Raw genomic sequence first — 16740 nt, forward strand, 5'->3', positions numbered from 1 at the left:
AAAAAAAAAAAAAAAAAGAGACAATGAGGGGATGGGTGACCCACTCTTGCAGTCAGGGAAGACTTTTCCAGAGATGTTCAAATTTGATCCTTGGCTAGGCATGGTGGCTCATGACTATAATTCTAGCACTTTGGGAGGTCGAGGCGGGAGGATTATTTGAGCTCAGGAGTTCGAGACCCAGTCTCTACAAAAATAGAAAAAAAATTAGCTGGGTTGACTTGGAAATTCACACTGATGAAAAATTAAAAAAAAAAAAAATTAGCTGGGCATGGTGGTGCACACCTTTAGTCCCAGCTACTCGGAAGGCAGAGGCAAAGGATGATTTGAGCTCGGGAATTTGAGTTTGCAGTGGGCTATGATGATGCCACTGCACTCTAGCCTGGGTGACAAAGCGATACCCTGTCTCAAAAAAAAAAAAAAAAAATTTAAACAAAACAAATAAAAAATTCTTACCATTGTCTACAAGGCTCTGCATTAATGATATGGCCCCCATCTATTACTACAATTTAAACTTATGTCCTTCACTCAATACCGTCCATCACACTGGCTTTCTTCCTATTTCTCTGAAGTCTTTCTTAGTTCAAAGACTTAGAATGTGCTATTTTCTGTTTGGAAAGGTCTTTTTTGCTACTGCTTGCTTTGTCTAATTCTCAGACTTCAGGTGTGAACTAAAATATTACTTTTCAAAGAATTCTTCCCTGATCTTTCAATCTAAACTAGCTCCCCTTATTATATTCTTTCATAACACCATGTACCTTCCTACAAATATAACTGAGTGGTTATTTGTTTTAATATCTGACTTCCCAACTATACTGGAAGCTTCATGGGAGCAGGCACCACATCTGGTGGGCTCTTCGCTTTATCCCCTGGCCCACAGTAAGCACCTAATAAATGTTTTTGGAATGAATGAATAAATGAGCAGGTAGTGAGGGGATCATGGCCCCTCAACCCTCACAATTAAAGCAATATAATATCTTACCTTGCCCAATCTTATTCATTCATCATGGAAGGACATCTGTCTTCCATCTGCCCTCATTCATTATTCTCTGATAGTTTAAGAACTAAATGAAGATTAGAAGTCAAGTGATTGGTTAAGACATATCAATGTATACTCTGGGATGATCCTGAGAGACCTTTGTCTCACAAAACACTAGCTATGCAGTATGGACGCTATAAAAGGTCTCATAGGATAAAAGGATATCAAACCTGAATGAACGCTGGGCCCACTTCTCCTGATCCACACGAGGAGCCAGTCCAGACTTTCCAGCCCACAGGACATTGTCACAGGCGAAGTACAAGGCTCGATTGAGGTGACTAACAGTGATGCAGAATCTCAAGACAACATCTGAGAGGTGCACAGCTCTTTTGGCTGACTCAAGGGCATCTGCTGAGTTACCCAGGCGTAGAACTTGTGGAAATTAGCAAGAGAAAGCAAGGATTTGGAAGTAAAGAGGCAGATAGAGAGCAAGAAACAGAAAAAGAGAGAAAGGAAGAGGATGAAAGTCAAGCAAGTAATGGGAACAGTTTAAAAAAAAAAAGAGCAGAAACAGTTCATTCTTTTTTATTTCAAATTTTAATTAATTTTTGTCCCAGTTTAGTTTTCTCAGACTTGCCCCATTCTCTCCAATATTCCATTACTTCCTTACCCCTGCTCTCTTACATCGAGGGGAGGCATGTAGAGCCAAATGAGGGAGAAGAACTGGCAAAAAGGGTAAAAAACAGGAAGGAGAGACTAAGGGGAATAGCTGGGGATGGAGGAAGGGTTGGGGTGATAAAGAAAGGCACAGTTACTTACGCTTTCTTCCAAGGCTCAGATGACCCTCCAGTTGTCGAATCTGTTTTTGTAACTCGGGACTGGCCCCATGTCTCTGCAGGGCATGGCCAAGAAGAGAGCAGGCATACTGAGCAGCCCTGGAGAAAAGGACAGGCAAAGTAAGGCGGAGACCTCCCTAAACCCCCTCCCAAAAATATCCTCCAAAAGGCAAGGATGGACAGACTTCCCCTCTTCCCAGTATGACACCATTCCCTTTCCTCCTCTTCATGTCCATAGCTCACCGTTTCTCCTCCAGCCCAAGGGAAGGGAAAGGCACAAGGATAAAAAGGAGCCTAGAAGCGGGTGGGAAGCACTATTGAAAGTTGAGAAAATAAGAAATTTGACAACGATGAGGCCTGAAGGGGCCAGTGAAGGCAGCAGGGGTCCATGGCAAGCACATCAGTGTGAGCATGTAACTGATATACGAGTACGGGGCAGGGCGGGGGGTGGGGGGGTCGATAGGTGGAGGGCAGATTATTCCTCAGAATAGGTGAGCTAAGAGATTTCAAGGCCCTCGAGCTGAATCGAGACCAAAGACAAGAGTGGAGGCAGAGGGGTTGCCGGGTGACAGCACGGTGAAGGGACACGGAAACCGGGAGCGCCTCCTCAGCTCTGGGGACAGAGTTCGGGTCGCTATCCACCACGAGGCGAATGCTCCTCATTTAACCACCGCCCAGTGAAGAAACTGTTGGTCTTATGTGAACACGGCCACCCTGAGTGGCCTCCCCGCTGGCCCACTCGTGCCTCAGTTTCCCCATCTCTCGCGTGAGAGATTTCCTCACGACCGGCTCAAATCTGCGCCCCACGGTCCATCCCGGCCCCCGTAGCAGGACTTGACCTTTTTTGACCCCCGTAACCTGACTTGACCTCGTCTCACGAGAACCTTCCTAGGCCCGTCCTCCCCTCATTCCTATTCAGGTCGCACCTACACAGCCGCTCCCGGGCCTGACTCTGAGCACTGAAGCGGACCCAGGCGTCCATGACAGCGGTCGCCCCGGCTGCACGGCTCCGCTCCGGACCCACTTCCCGCCCCTCGTCACGCCTCCTGGGCGACCCAACGGTGCCTCGCGAGGGACAAACAACATCCGAAGAGAAAGCGAGCAAAGCCGGCCCTTGAAGTGGAATTTCAGGACTCGAAGTTCTTGTCTCTGGGTCTACACCTGCAAGTTACAGTGCGTGTTATCTCCGTTACAGCATCCCCTTATCAGACGATCTCTATTTCCCTGAGTAAGCCGCCAGCTGCACATTCTTCTTTAAATACTCAGGGCAAAGGGCGGAGCCTGTAGGGGTTGGGGGCGGGGCGAGAAGCGCCTCAGTGATCTCTCGCCCTGGCGGCTTGGCGAGTTCACCCGGGTGCGTCCAGCAGAACACGCCCCAACACACACGCACGTAAGCTCCGGCTGAATCCGAGGCTATAGGAGCTAAAGAGGTCTAAGGCAGTTTAAGTCCGAAGCCCAGACTAGTCTGTCGAAGGAAAAAGGAGCATGATGAGTACCAGATCTCCGTTCCCTGCAGGACGGTTTCAATTAGACAGGTGACCTCTTCCAGAACAGTTGGAAAGTCTCTAGAGACAGGCTTTAGTGGACGAAATTCGCAATAACCAGCTCTAGATCCCGAAAGGGAGTGCGAAGAGTCAGTGGTCGAAGCTAACCGCTTCATACTCACAATTCATCCTCCCCACCCTTCCGTTCCAGGCCACGACCATGCGTCAGCAGCGGAGGAGGAGGTCTGGTGGGATCAAGAGTGGAGATGGGGGGCTCAGAGCTACCCACCTTCTCAGCTGCAGCCAAGGTCCAAATGGGAGTGACCATTGTGCTGTTTTGTTTCTTCAGCTAGAGGGAACCTGGCCATATTATGGTCAGCGACATGGCTGGCCACAACGCAGTCAGCTCCGCCCTGTTCCGGTCCAGCGACCCTCTACCCATTTAGCAGCTGCCATCTGACTGGTCACTTTTGTGCTTATGCCCCTAGGTGGTACTTGGAATATCACTGTTCAATGGCAGGCCGGGGACATCACATGTCGGACCTCATGTTCCTGAAACTAGTGGCCAAGTATGCCGCAGCTTTGCTGCCTGTGGTCATTGGGCTTGACCTCCAGGCAACAGTATTCAATGGGCTTGGACCCTGCTCAGGTGGAAAGAAATTTCTGGGGACTTAGTTTCCTGCTTGCCTTGCCCCAGGCAAGTGACTTGTCCAGACTCAGGGCTGGGCTGGACAGGGATTTGAGTACACAGCGTGAACTTTGGGAGTCAAAGGATGTTCTTGGCCACTGTTAACCATTAATCCTCTGGGAGGGAACCTCTGCTATCTCTTCTGCAACTTAGTATCATTTGCATGTTAATTTAATTTACATGTTAAGAGCCTACCTGTTAAAAGCAGTACCCTGTATCTGTGCCTTTTCCTTCAGAGTTGTTTTACTACACTTGGCTTCCAACTCTTTGCATCCTCCCAGTCCCACCTCCTGTAAGTGATTGGTGCTGAAAAACTATAGGGCAGGAAGGAAATATATATGGAGGTCTATTAAGAAGAGCATGAAGTTAGGGGCTTTGTGGCACATTCATTTATCAATTCAAAGAATAATGTGCATCATCTCCAGGGACACTAAAATGCTAAGGATAGAGCCAAAAAGTCCTGCCTTTAAGAAACGTATAGACTAGTGCAGGAGACAAACAAGTTATGCAAATTACTATACAGAATGCAGTCAAAAGTGTTATGCTAAAGGTAAGGAGTTAGAGACAATGGGGGGGCCAGGCGCGGTGGCTCACGCCTGTAATCTTAGCTCTCTGGGAGGCTGAGGCGGGCGGATTGTTTGAGCTCAGGAGTTGGAGACCAGCCTGAGCAAGAGCGAGACCTCTTCTCTACCAAAAATAGAAAGAAATTAATTGGACAGCTAAAAATATATAGAAAAAATTAGCCGGGCATGGTGGCGCATGCCTGTAGTCCCAGCTACTTGGTAGGCTGAGGCAGTAGGATTGCTTGAGCCCAGGACTCTGAGGTTGCTGTGAGCTAGGCTGACGCCATGGCACTCACTCTAGCCAGGGCAACAAAGTGAGACTCTGTCTCAAAAAAAAAAAAAAAAAAAAAGAGACAATGAGGGGATGGGTGACCCACTCTTGCAGTCAGGGAAGACTTTTCCAGAGATGTTCAAATTTGATCCTTGGCTAGGCATGGTGGCTCATGACTATAATTCTAGCACTTTGGGAGGTCGAGGCGGGAGGATTATTTGAGCTCAGGAGTTCGAGACCCAGTCTCTACAAAAATAGAAAAAAAATTAGCTGGGTTGACTTGGAAATTCACACTGATGAAAAATTAAAAAAAAAAAAAATTAGCTGGGCATGGTGGTGCACACCTTTAGTCCCAGCTACTCGGAAGGCAGAGGCAAAGGATGATTTGAGCTCGGGAATTTGAGTTTGCAGTGGGCTATGATGATGCCACTGCACTCTAGCCTGGGTGACAAAGCGATACCCTGTCTCAAAAAAAAAAAAACAAAAACAAACAAAAAAATTGATTCTTGGCTATGTGCTGTGGCTCATGACTGTAATCCCAGCACTTTAGAAAGCTGATGCGGAAGGATCACCTGAAGCCAGGAATTTGAGACCCGTTTGAGCAACATAGCAAGACCCCTGTCTCTGCAGTCCCAGCTTCTCAGGAACCTGAGGCCAGAGATTGCTTGAGCCCAGGAGTTCAAAGTTAACAGTGAGCTGTGATCAAACCAGTGCACTCCAGCCTGGGCAACAAAGCAAGACCCTGTCTCTAAATAAATAAATAAAAATTAAAATTTGATTCTTGAAAAATAGACAAATTAAAGTAGGAGAAATGCTGGGGAATATGGAAAGTAGAGGATCTAAAAATGGTTGTTGCTAAAGTTGAGGACTAGAAAATGGTGAGTAATGAGCCATGAGGGGAAAGGGCCAGATCACAAATACGAATTTGTACTTTATCCCAAGGGCAGTGAGGAGATACTAAAGTAAAAGGAGGAGAGTAACATAATCAGGTTTGTATTTTTCTCCTCTGGCTTTATTGTGGAATGGGTACCAAACTGCAAACAAGGGAGTATCTGAACTTGAGTACCAGGTTAATCAAACCTCAATATTGAAAAGGATCCAGAAATCTAGAAAAAAGCTAAATACAAAATAATTACTTCAAAACAAAAACCACTACCACTACCACTACCATGGGGAAAGGGGAACCAAATAAAGCAGAATCTCTGAGACTATAGGATGATTATGTCTATGGAAGGAGCCCAAGAATGGCCTACGATTTCAGTCTCTGAAATGATAATGCATTAGAGTCAGATTTAAGATTCGATCCTTAAATCCTAAATTATTAAAAATTTACTGAAAGTTTCTTTGACTATAAACTGGGCACGGTGGTTCACACCTGTAATTCCAGTGACTCTGGAGGCCAAGGCAGGAGGATTACATAAACCCAGGAGTTCAAGGCTGCAGTGAACTATGATCATGCCACTGCACTCCAGCCTTGGCCACAGAATGTCTTTAAAAAAAAAAAAGTTTGACTACAGTTCTAAGGACAAAAAAAATATATACTGCTTCCAACAATATGTTGCAAACAGGACCTCTACCACTCAAAGTGTTAAAAAGAAACCTGTTGCCACAGTGCAATAGGAATTACAGTTGGGTTTGTTTATATGAAGCAAATTTTAGATATGGCCCGGGAAGTAGAAGACTATTTTTGTTGCATTGTTTGCCTGTTTTACTTTTTTTTGAGTCTAGGCTCTATCACTAACTAGCAATGTGACTTTGGCTAAGCATGGGCCACAAGATGATGGAATAGGAGATGAATTTTATCCTTTCTTACAGCTCAACAATCTGACAATTGCAATCTGTTTCAATGGCAAACTGGCTTCCAAATTAGTGTCCTTTTGGATAAATTTTGCATTGTCCATGTGCTCTAACTGTATTTACAATATTAGCGTCAATAAATTTTTTTTAAATAGCGTGATGTTAGTGTGGTGAAGGAGTATTATAAGTAGTTAGAAACTACTTATTTTTGTAGGCTCAAGTTTCCAAGTTATCGGTAGTTGAAAGGAGTGTTTCTACAGTAGGTGGTAACTGGCATGTAAAATAGGAGAAGCAAGGCTATGGACCAAACTGTAAGTCCAAGAGTTTTGACTATTTTATACTCCTTCTCACAATACTCAAGTATTTCAAGTCACAGCAGAGGGTGGGGAGGGAAACACCCAGAAATATATGGATGCAACAAGATGGGAAGGAGAAAGACCACTCCCCAACTAGCTCAGAGTAGCCTAATCATAACTCCAAGCAGTTCATAAAATTTAGTCTTTGGCTGATATTATTCACCTTTCCTAAAAGTCCCTCACCCCTGCTAAAATCACTTTCCCAAATGCCTTGTATCTAGGAATCTGGTATCTAATGAGCTTGCCTTTTAACAAACGAATAGTGACTCAATCTACATTACTGGAACCAAGGCACTGTAACCCTGCCAGCTCTAAACTGAAAAATAGTCTTTACTGATTCAATCTGAAAACCCAGTAACTTACCAAAAAGGAGATGAGGCAGGCAACAGCATCTTTTAAATGTTAAATTTTATTATTTATCATTGTTTCACCATGACAGTTTTGGTTATTATACATAAAACTATTACTACAAAAGGTCACTTCAAAGTGGCTGCAAAATGGCCTGGGATTTAGCAGCACCCATTTTATTTATTTATTTGAGACAGAGTCTCTCTGTCACCCTGGGTAGAGTACAATGGTGTCATCATAGCTCACTGCAACCTCAAACTCCTGGGCTCAAGTGATCTGCCTGCCTCAGCCTCCCAAGTACCTGGGACTACAGGTGACCGCTACAACGCCTGGCTAATTTCTATTTTTAGCAGAGACAGGGTCTCACGCTGTTGCCCAGGCTGGTCTCAAACTCCTGAGCTCAAGTGATCCTCCCACCTCAGCCTCCCAGAGTGCTAGGATTATAGGCACGAGCCACCACACTGGGCCCATCAGCACCCATTTTATACAAGATTTCTTTTTCCACAAAATTTATCACATATGTATCAGGAAAATCATTTCAGCTAAAAATGTGGGTGAGGTGGTAGAAATATCATAAATATCATTTTTTTTTGGTAGTCTCACTCTGTCACCCTGGGTAGCGTACAGTGGCATCATTGTAGCTCACTGCAACCTGCAACTCCTGGGCTCAAGTGATCCTCCTTCGAGTCCTGAGTAGCTGGGAAGACAGGTGCGCCCCATGACGCCCGGCTAATTTTTCTATTTTTAGTAGAGATGGGGTCTCACTCTTGCTCAGGCTGGTCTCCCAACTCCTGAGCTCAAGCAATCCTCCCACCTCGGCCTCCCAGAGTGCTAGGATTACAGGCATGAGCCACCACGCCTGGCCAAAATATCATACTTTCATAAAGTGTAATGTTAGAACAGTACTTGAGAAGGCAGGATCCTTTTAAGTTCCAGGATTTAAGAAACTTTTGCTCAGCATCATAGTCAAGCCTAAAAAGATAAGACATTTTCAAGATATATTTCTAACTTGTCTAAAATGGCACCGTGGATGAATTATTAGTTACCACTGCACTGCTCCACCTGGAGTTAAGGATGAATTGGGAAGAGACAGTATGACATAGGTGGGAAGGTTGGGGGAATCACTTTTAATAGTCCTCAACTCCACTCCAGCTGTTCCTATTCCACACTGTCCACCGAGCTGGCCCAGTGCCTTCACTCAGTGTGTCACCAAAGGCAGCTTCAAGGCTCAATAACAGGCCGGGCATGGTGGCTCACGCTTGTAATCCTAGCACTCTTGGAAGGCCAACGCAGGAGGATCACTTGAGGTCAGCAGTTCGAGACCAGCCTGAGCAAGAGCAAGACCCCATCTCTACTAAAAATAGAAAAAAAAATTAGCCAGTTAACTAAAAAGAGAAACAAAAAATTAGCCGGGCATAGTGGCTCATGCATATAGTCCCAGCTACTGAGGAAGCTGAAGCAGGAGGATCACTTGAGCATAGGAGTTTGAGGTTGCTGTGAGCTAGGCTCATGCCACGGCACTCATTCTAGTGCGGGCAACAAAGCCAGACTCTGTCTCAAGAAAAAAAATAAAAAATGCTCAATAGCAAGAAACCACCTATAACCTCTTCACTTTCTGCTATCACTGACAGCCATGGCCATCCGCTATAGTCACAGTCCTCAGTGTATCTAGTCCCCAAATAAGGAAGGGGAGCCATGGTGAGACTCCCAATTCCCAGAGAACTATTCCCTGTAGCACAATTTATCTACCTATCTGATAGCCATCAGTCACTAAACTAAAGTGAGAACCTAGCCATATCTTTTGCACCTGATGCTGGAGGTAATGCTATTGAATGCCTTCTATTCTAAACAGCTTCTAGCTAAGCTGAGTTAGCTGGGCAAGAATTAGAGACAAAGGTGATCAGTATTCTTTTTTTTTATCTTTTGAGAGAGTCTCACTCTGTCACCCAGGCTAGAGTACAGTGGCATCATCACAGCTCACTGCAACCTCAAACTCCCAGGCTCAAGTGATTCTCCTGCCTCAGCCTCCCAAGCAGCTGCCCTACAGGTGCATGCCATCACACCCGGCTAATTTTTCTATTTTTTGTAGAGACAAAGTCTCACTCTTGCTCAGGATAGTCTTGAACTCCTGGCCTCAAGCAATCCTCCCACCTTGGCTTCTCAGAGTGCTGGAATCACGGGTGTGAGCCAACAGCCAGTATTTTTTATTCTTTAGTGTTTTTAGTATTCTTTATTCTTGAACACCATCAAGTCTTCAAATAGACTTAATGGGTTTACCTAATAGCACCTTAATCAAAACCTTTTCTCTAACGAGTCTGTCATAATTGCTGGTGGTAGGAGATCATATATTCCCAGGTTGGGAGGGGATAGAGGGTTTGCAGCATTCTCATGGTTGTAGGAGAGCTCCATCTCATGATCTCTGCCCCTCTATCAACTCACCCTGTACTCAGTTCAGAAGCTGAATGGTTCTGAATTTGAGTATATTCTCTAAATTCCTAGCCCCCATCAGTGAATTTGTCCTCTGCTGCTCCTTAGACAATTGCCCCTATGTTCATGTCCGGCCCCTGCTTGTCTTGCTGACCTTTGTCCTCTGCTGGACACGTTATTACCTACTGGGTCTGTGGTCCTGGTTCTACCTGACATGCTAACTGAAGTCCCTCCCAGGCTCAGCCACATCCTTTTCCTCTTTGGCCTCCTCAGTGCTCCTTAGGATCCTCTTCTCTTTAGGGCCTTCACCTTTGGCTGCTGAGGAGGGCACCAAGGACTTACTACAGACTCCTCCAGAGAAGGAGAGTGTGGGAAAATGCCCCAACAGGAGATTCAAGCCCTTAGACAGCTGGAAGTACAAACAAATGTGACATTAAGAAGGGCAAGAGAAACAAAAGAAGACACTCCTATAACATCCATTTGCTCTAAACAGAGTACATAGGAACAGAATAATTATTTTCTAATATCATAAGAATGTCTCACTTTTCCCCCTGCTTTCTTAGCTTCCAAGAAAAAGAAATACTGAGCAGTATTACATTAACCCTGTCACTTAAGACTATATTTAATATAGAAACTCACATAGAATTCAGTCCCTAGAAGAATCTTCACAATGATCCATATTGCCTTACTGTAAATAGTGCTTCAGAGCTTTCAATGTCAGAACAGGAAAGTAACTTTAAATGTAGAAAACAAAAATGGAACATTTATTCGTACTCAAAAGAAACACTAAGCAGGTAGGGTAAGGAATTAAATATAAACACAGCAAGTTCCACCCCAGCCCTGTTTCTCCAACGTTGCATGGTCAAATGGAATCTTGGAGAGAAGACCTGGACAAGAGGACCTGTCAGCGACGTCTCCGGTCTGGACTCCTGCTGCGTCTTCGGCCACCTCTAGGGGAAAAAAAATGACAGGAGTCCATCAGAGGGACACAATACAATGTCCTTATTCTGTTTTGCTCATACACCCTTCACCAAAACAGTGTTTGCCCTCTCCACTTTACCTCCTCTTGCCCTTGGGTGGACCCCGGACAAAACACCAGTCAACACTGATTGGCTGTCCCATCAAATCCTGGCCATTGAGTCCCTCCATAGCAGCCTGGGCCTCCTTGTATGTTTCATACTCAACTAGAGTATACCCCTAGGGCAAATGAAAAGAGAAATATCAAAACCGTCCTATTTCACCAAGCATCATTGAGTATCTTCTGTAAATCTCAACTCATACTTAAATAGAAAAACATATAAACAATGAATGTACAGCACATATCTCTTTTGCATATATGACATGTCTGTTTCTGTCTGTCTCTTTGCTGTGTCTAACAAAATCAATTTCCAATGTCACTGTACTTCAACCTTGCTCTTGGCCAATTACACCAAACATAGGAGAACTACCGATGCTGTCTAAGGGTTATGGGGGTAGGGAATTAATGAAATGTCATTTAGGATACCTTCAGGTATCCTGTTCGCCTGTCCAGATTGAGGTGAATGTTTTTTATTTCCCCATATTCTGCGAATTTGTCATGGATGTCTTCCTCAGTGGCTTCCTCATGGACTCCAGTGACAAAGAGAATCCAGCCTTCAACAGCTGTTGGGGAAGGAGGGAGGTTGTATGAGCACAAAAGAGAAAAACTTCAATCAGGATCGCAGACTTCAGAAATTGGCTACGCTAGCTCTGAACCCATCCCTATTGGGTTTATTTTATTGGTCTCTGTCTACAGACACAGAGCCCGAACAGGTTCCATTTTACTCACAGCGTTGTGGCCCGGGTTCGTCGCCATCCTGCTCCACGCTGTCATAATCCTCACGCATCCGCGCTCGGGACCCCTCTTCTATAATGGACATACACGAGATCACCAAAAGCTCTCCGTTTCTTTCACTGTTCCTCCTGAATTGGGTGGGGGACTCCAAAACTCGTAGTTCCCGCCCTCCAACACCACTCTATCCCATTTTCGCCACACTCACCGGAGCCAAAGCCGCGGCCCTTCCGTTTTTTCGCTTTTTCTTTCAGCTTGTGAATGCTCTCTAGAGCCCCAGAAGAGAAAAGGATGAGCAACAATGACAAGAGTCATTTACAACAACTGTCTGTTTCCCAAGATACTATCTGAAAGAGGACCCCCACCGCCTCCTGTCTCATTCCCTTCCCGGTCCCGCCCCCATTCCTCCCAAAGGAGGCGGAGCCTCTAATTCTACACAGACCCGGTTCCCCGGCTCCCCGGCTGCCCTCCTCCCTGCCGGGGAGAAGGGAGGTTAAATTTTTCTATTACAGCCTTCTCTCGCACCTTCCCCGCTTCCCGCAGCCGCCTCTGCTGTCCTCACCGTCCCCATCCTCATCCATGGCGAAATCCTCGCCCCCAGCCTCGTGAAGATCCAGCACATCCGCCATCTTGCCTTCGATCGAGCTCTCGTCTGTGCCGCTCAGGAACTAGGCACCGCAGGAAACAGTCGCAGAGGGGAAAGGTCGCCAGTCAAGCTGACCAATCAGAGGCTAACGCTAAGCCCCGCCCCCGGCGCGCTGAAAATACGCATATGGAGTCAGGCCTAGTTCGGGAAGATGCCGGAAGTGTTTCTGCAGCCATCTTGAGAAGGTCGTGAGCTAAATGCATCCGGGAGGGTCAAACTAGGGGATAGACGGAGTCAGTGGCTTTCTCTTAACACTGGTGGCTCATGGGAAATAGTGTACTATTAACGGTGAAGCCCGGCCTAATTTCTTTATATTGGAGGGTTGCTTTTCTTTCCCTTTACCTCAAACTAGGAAATGGAAGTTGAAGAAAGTTTTTTCTCTTAAAACTTCTAGGCCTGTACCTTGTTTCGAAGAGCAGCCTGATCTATGATAGAAGCGATTTTTTAATAATAGTTTGATCAGCAATGCTGGCTCAAAAAGCTTCTGGAACATACTGCAGCACCGAATTTCTGCTAAGGAAACTAACAGATGTGATTGCCGTTGAAATACGATTGGTGAGACAGATATCAACATTTTTTTTTAAGATAAAACTCCCAACCTCTTCCTACTGCCATTGAGAATTAAAAAAAAAAAAAAGTCATAGCCTTAAACAAAATAGGGGCTTTAGCTTTTTTGAAGATGGTAAAGATGTTTCACGTTTGAAAACCTAGGAGTTGAGGCAAAACCCGTAACGATTCCAAATTCTGGAATCCTGTTCATTAACAGTGGACTGTGGATTCATTTATGAAATTATTAAACAGTTCTGAATGCCTATATGTGTGTCTAATATTAGAGGAGTTGCTGGTGTGAACTAAAAAAACCTTAAGCCCTCTGCTAACTGAATGGACCCCTCTTGCCCAGGGGGGCCCCAGAAACCCTAAAACTGAGTTCCCAGCGATGAGGGGATGGGAGAGCAGAATTACATGTGTATGATTTCCCTCCATAAATATTCGTGACTCCTACTCCTTCTATAGCTTGTTAAATATGTATATTTGACCACCCTGTTCAGTGTAAAACCCTGTTGCCTTTTGTCCTTTCTTTGAGGTATGTGTGCCTGGCTTCTCGCCTGGGCCCCTGCTTCCCAACCTGTTGGAATGGCTGCCCCAGCAGGTTGCTAGCCTTTATGAGAAATAAAGCTCTCCTTTTTTCAAAATATAAAACTCGTTAATATATATATATTTTTAGTTAATACTGGTAATACAAAGACAAATAATTGCATTATCAACACTCACTTTATAATTACACTATACCATAAAGTGCTATGTCAGTACAAAGAAAGTTTCCAGGACTATTCAGGAGGAGGGGGTGCTTTGCATTTGAACTGGGACTTTGAGGTTAAGTAGTTTTCCAGGCAAAGCAGTTGTACTGAGACTACTCCACAGTAGGTACTGTGATTATTTTAAAAATCAGTTGGTCATATACCTATAAAAACCCTTCCTTGACATTTTATGTTTTGTTTTGTTTCATTTTTAGAGATAGGGTACTACTGTGGTGCCCAGGATGGCAACAAATCTGGGGCTCAAGCAATCCTCCTGCCTCAGCCTCCTGAGTAGCTGGGACTACAGGCATGTGCCACCATAACTGGCTCTTTCCTTGACTTTTTGTTGCACTTAGAGTAAAATTCCAGCTCACACAGCCTGCTCTGCCTATGTCTTCAACGTCTTCAACCCCCATTTTTCCCCCTCACCCATTTAGCTCTCCCTATACTTTCCCTCAACCATGGTTTAGGTGTACTTTCTCATCTTGACTTTTGCAGCTTTCTGTTCCTGATGCTCTTCCTCCAGCTTTTCACATGTCTGGTTCAACGTTATCCTTTTAGCTCTCAATAGTACTATCATCCAAAGGGGTCTTCTCTGCACGGTGCGGTGGCTCACGCCTGTAATCCTGGCACTCTGGGAGGCCAAGGCAGGAGGATCGCTCGAGGTCAGGAGTTCAAGACCAGCCTGAGCAAGAGCAAGACCCCATATCTACTAAAAATAGAAAGAAATTATCTGGACAACTGAAAATATATATAGAAAAAAAAATTAGCCGGGCATGGTGGTGGGTGCCTGTAGTCACAGCTACCCGGGAGGCTGAGGCAGGAGGATCGCTTGAGCCCAGAAGTTTGAGGTTACTATGAGCTAGGCTGACGCCACGGCACTCTAGCCGGGGCAACAGAGCCCAGACTCTGTCTCAAAAAAAAAAAAAAAATCAGTACAAAGGGGTCTTCTCTACCCTCCTGTCCTTCACTCTTGTTTATTTCCTTCACAGAACTTAAATCAGAATCTTTAATTATCTTGTTTACTTTCTAACTTGTTTTTTGTCTGTTTTTCCCATTAGAAGGTAATACTTATGGCAGAGAGGCGTATTTACAACTATATCCCCAAAGTTTAGCCCAGTGCCTGGCTCATAGTAGACACTTGGTAAAATACTTACTGAATGAGTGAATATCGGGATGGCAAGACATTCTATATATCTGACACTATGTGACTAGGAAATAAAGCTAGAAATATAGTTCAGCGTCAAATTGCCATGATAAGGATTTTGAAATTTATCCTATAGGTAAGAAATTTCTCTACTTCAAATATTTGAGTATTTCTGATTTTTGACATTTGCAAATGGTCCCCATACTATTTTTTGGTTATTATTTTTCTTTAAATAGACTGACTTTTTAAGCATAAATTTACATTAAAAAGAAATTTTAATACTCCATAAATGGAAAACCGATATTTTTCTGCTACAAATTCAAATAAAAGCAAACTATTAAGAATTTTAAAAGTTCGTCCATCTGCTACCTAAAATCATCTGAGGTAACCTCAAGGGTTCACATATGAAACTAGGAAATGCTGCTAAAGGTAAAAATAGTTAAGTGATGGTTTAAGCAAGGGAGTGGCACAGTCATAAGTATTTTATAAAAAAATATGACAGTATGGCCGGGCGTGGTGGCTCACGCCTGTAATCCTAGCACTCTGGGAGGCCGAGGTCGGCGGATCGTTTGAGCTCAGGAGTTCGAGACCAGCCTGAGCAAGAGCGAGACCCCGTCTCTACTAAAAATAGAAAGAAATTATCTGGACAACTAAAAATATATATAGAAAAAATTAGCCAGGCGTGGTGGCGCATGCCTGTAGTCCCAGCTACTCGGGAGGCTGAGACAGAAGGATCGCTTGAGCCCAGGAGTGTGAGGTTGGTGTGAGCTAGGCTGATGCCACGGCACTCACTCTAGCCCGGGCAACAGAGTGAGACTCTGTCTCAAAAAAAAAAAAAAAAAAAATGACAGTATTATGAAGGATGTTAATAAAGGAAGCAAAAACCAGTTAGGAAGCTGTTGCAGCAGTGGTCCAATCTAGAGACAAGAAAGGACTGAACTTGAACTAAGGCAGTAAATATGGACAAAACAGATTAGGACAGGGGTCCCCAAACTATGGTGAGTTGCATAATTATTTCATTATATATTATAATGTAATAATAACAAATAAAATGCACAATAAATGTAATGTGCTTGAATCATCCCGAAACCCCCACCCCCCCACCCCAGTCTGTGGAAAAAAACGGTTGGGACTGCCGGATTAAGCAGTTTATATAGAAGGCTGACTCAACAGTAAGTGACTAGAGGATAATAAAGAAGAGTTGAGGATGGATCTGAGATTTCTGATTTACATAATGAATAATTCCAATAATAGATCTAAGGAGTTAAAGAGGAACAAGTATGGAGAAATGGATTTTATTTTGAATATATGAGTTCAATGTGCTTCTGTCATGTTCAGGTGGTAATATCCAGTATGTGGAAATATGGATGTAAAAACTCAAAACAGGTTGGGGTGGAAGAAATAGGTTTGAAAATCATGTGTATAGTGGAGTTTAAGTCACCATAGTGGGTGAGACAGCCAGTAGGAATGGGTAGAGCTTGAGGAGAAAGGACTGAGGACAAAATCCAGGTTCCTTAAATATCTGGAGAAGGGGAGACAGGTTTCCTCTCCCCAGCAGTACAATCTTATTTCTACCATCCCCCAAATACTAATAATTCTTTTCTAGTACATATGTAAAAAAAAAAGAGGCATTTTACAGCTCTTCTGATACATAGGTCTCAAGAAACAATCAATCTGGCTCACTAGACAAAAATCTATTTTTAATTGTATAAAATTATACACGTAAAATACAAAAAGATAAGTAAAATCTTTGACACCAAAAGTGGACAGTTCAGGGCACAATTTTTCTCAAGTTCCTTGGGATTCTACTGAGTGGTATGTGAAAAAAATAATAAGGAGGTGCAAGGACAATTCTTCCCACAACTCATACCCCTTAGCACTTCTTCCCAGAGAAAGTAGCATAGGAAAACAGGAGTGTTTATGATTTCTGAGTTATAAATACCAATAAAAACAGATAGATGCATCTATTATTTAATGTAAGATCCTGTACTCCAAACCTACATGTGCTTCATGGAATACAAAGATGAGGCTTGGAGAATTCAAGGAAGCCCCTCTCAAGCACTAATATAATTGTAGCTGGACTCCTTACCTCT

At 44.1% G+C, this 16740-nt stretch overlaps 2 protein-coding genes and 1 pseudogene across 2 annotated transcripts in view; 1 reads left to right on the top strand and 2 right to left on the bottom strand.

Moving 5' to 3' along the window:
• The window catches only part of PEX11B (peroxisomal biogenesis factor 11 beta), a 6120-nt gene extending 4213 nt beyond the window's left edge, over nt 1-1907 (bottom strand). The window contains exons 1-2 of the mRNA XM_012643441.1: nt 1796-1907; nt 1207-1408 (exon numbers count right to left, since the gene is read on the bottom strand). The gene's annotated coding sequence lies outside the window, so the exon portion shown is untranslated. The remainder of the gene's footprint in view (nt 1-1206; nt 1409-1795) is intronic.
• Nucleotides 1908-3516: 1609 nt separating this feature from the next.
• LOC105809593 lies at nt 3517-10421 on the top strand (annotated as a pseudogene).
• Nucleotides 10422-10487: 66 nt separating this feature from the next.
• RBM8A (RNA binding motif protein 8A) lies at nt 10488-12295 on the bottom strand. Its single transcript, XM_012643442.1, has 6 exons — nt 12119-12295; nt 11765-11824; nt 11554-11631; nt 11251-11387; nt 10807-10943; nt 10488-10696 (listed from the first exon to the last, which is right to left on the bottom strand). Exons 1-6 carry the CDS (start codon nt 12183-12185, stop codon nt 10651-10653), a joined length of 525 nt encoding a protein of 174 aa, XP_012498896.1. The 5' UTR covers nt 12186-12295; the 3' UTR covers nt 10488-10650.
• Between the last annotated feature and the right edge of the window lie 4445 nt (nt 12296-16740).

The sequence above is a fragment of the Propithecus coquereli genome, unplaced genomic scaffold, assembly GCF_000956105.1.
Source record: "Propithecus coquereli isolate 6110/MARCELLA unplaced genomic scaffold, Pcoq_1.0 Scaffold197, whole genome shotgun sequence".
Lineage (NCBI taxonomy): Eukaryota > Metazoa > Chordata > Mammalia > Primates > Indriidae > Propithecus > Propithecus coquereli.

Excerpts from the sequence above, each read along its gene's own strand:
- RBM8A (XM_012643442.1), bottom strand. The coding sequence starts at position 12,185 with ATGGCGGATGTGCTGGATCTTCACGAGGCTGGGGGCGAGGATTTCGCC. Across the intron at positions 11,632-11,764 it reads GGGCCGCGGCTTTGGCTCCG|AAGAGGGGTCCCGAGCGCGG; the intron begins GTGAGTGTGGCG and ends TGTCCATTATAG. Across the intron at positions 10,697-10,806 it reads CCACCCAAGGGCAAGAGGAG|AGGTGGCCGAAGACGCAGCA; the intron begins GTAAAGTGGAGA and ends TTTTTCCCCTAG.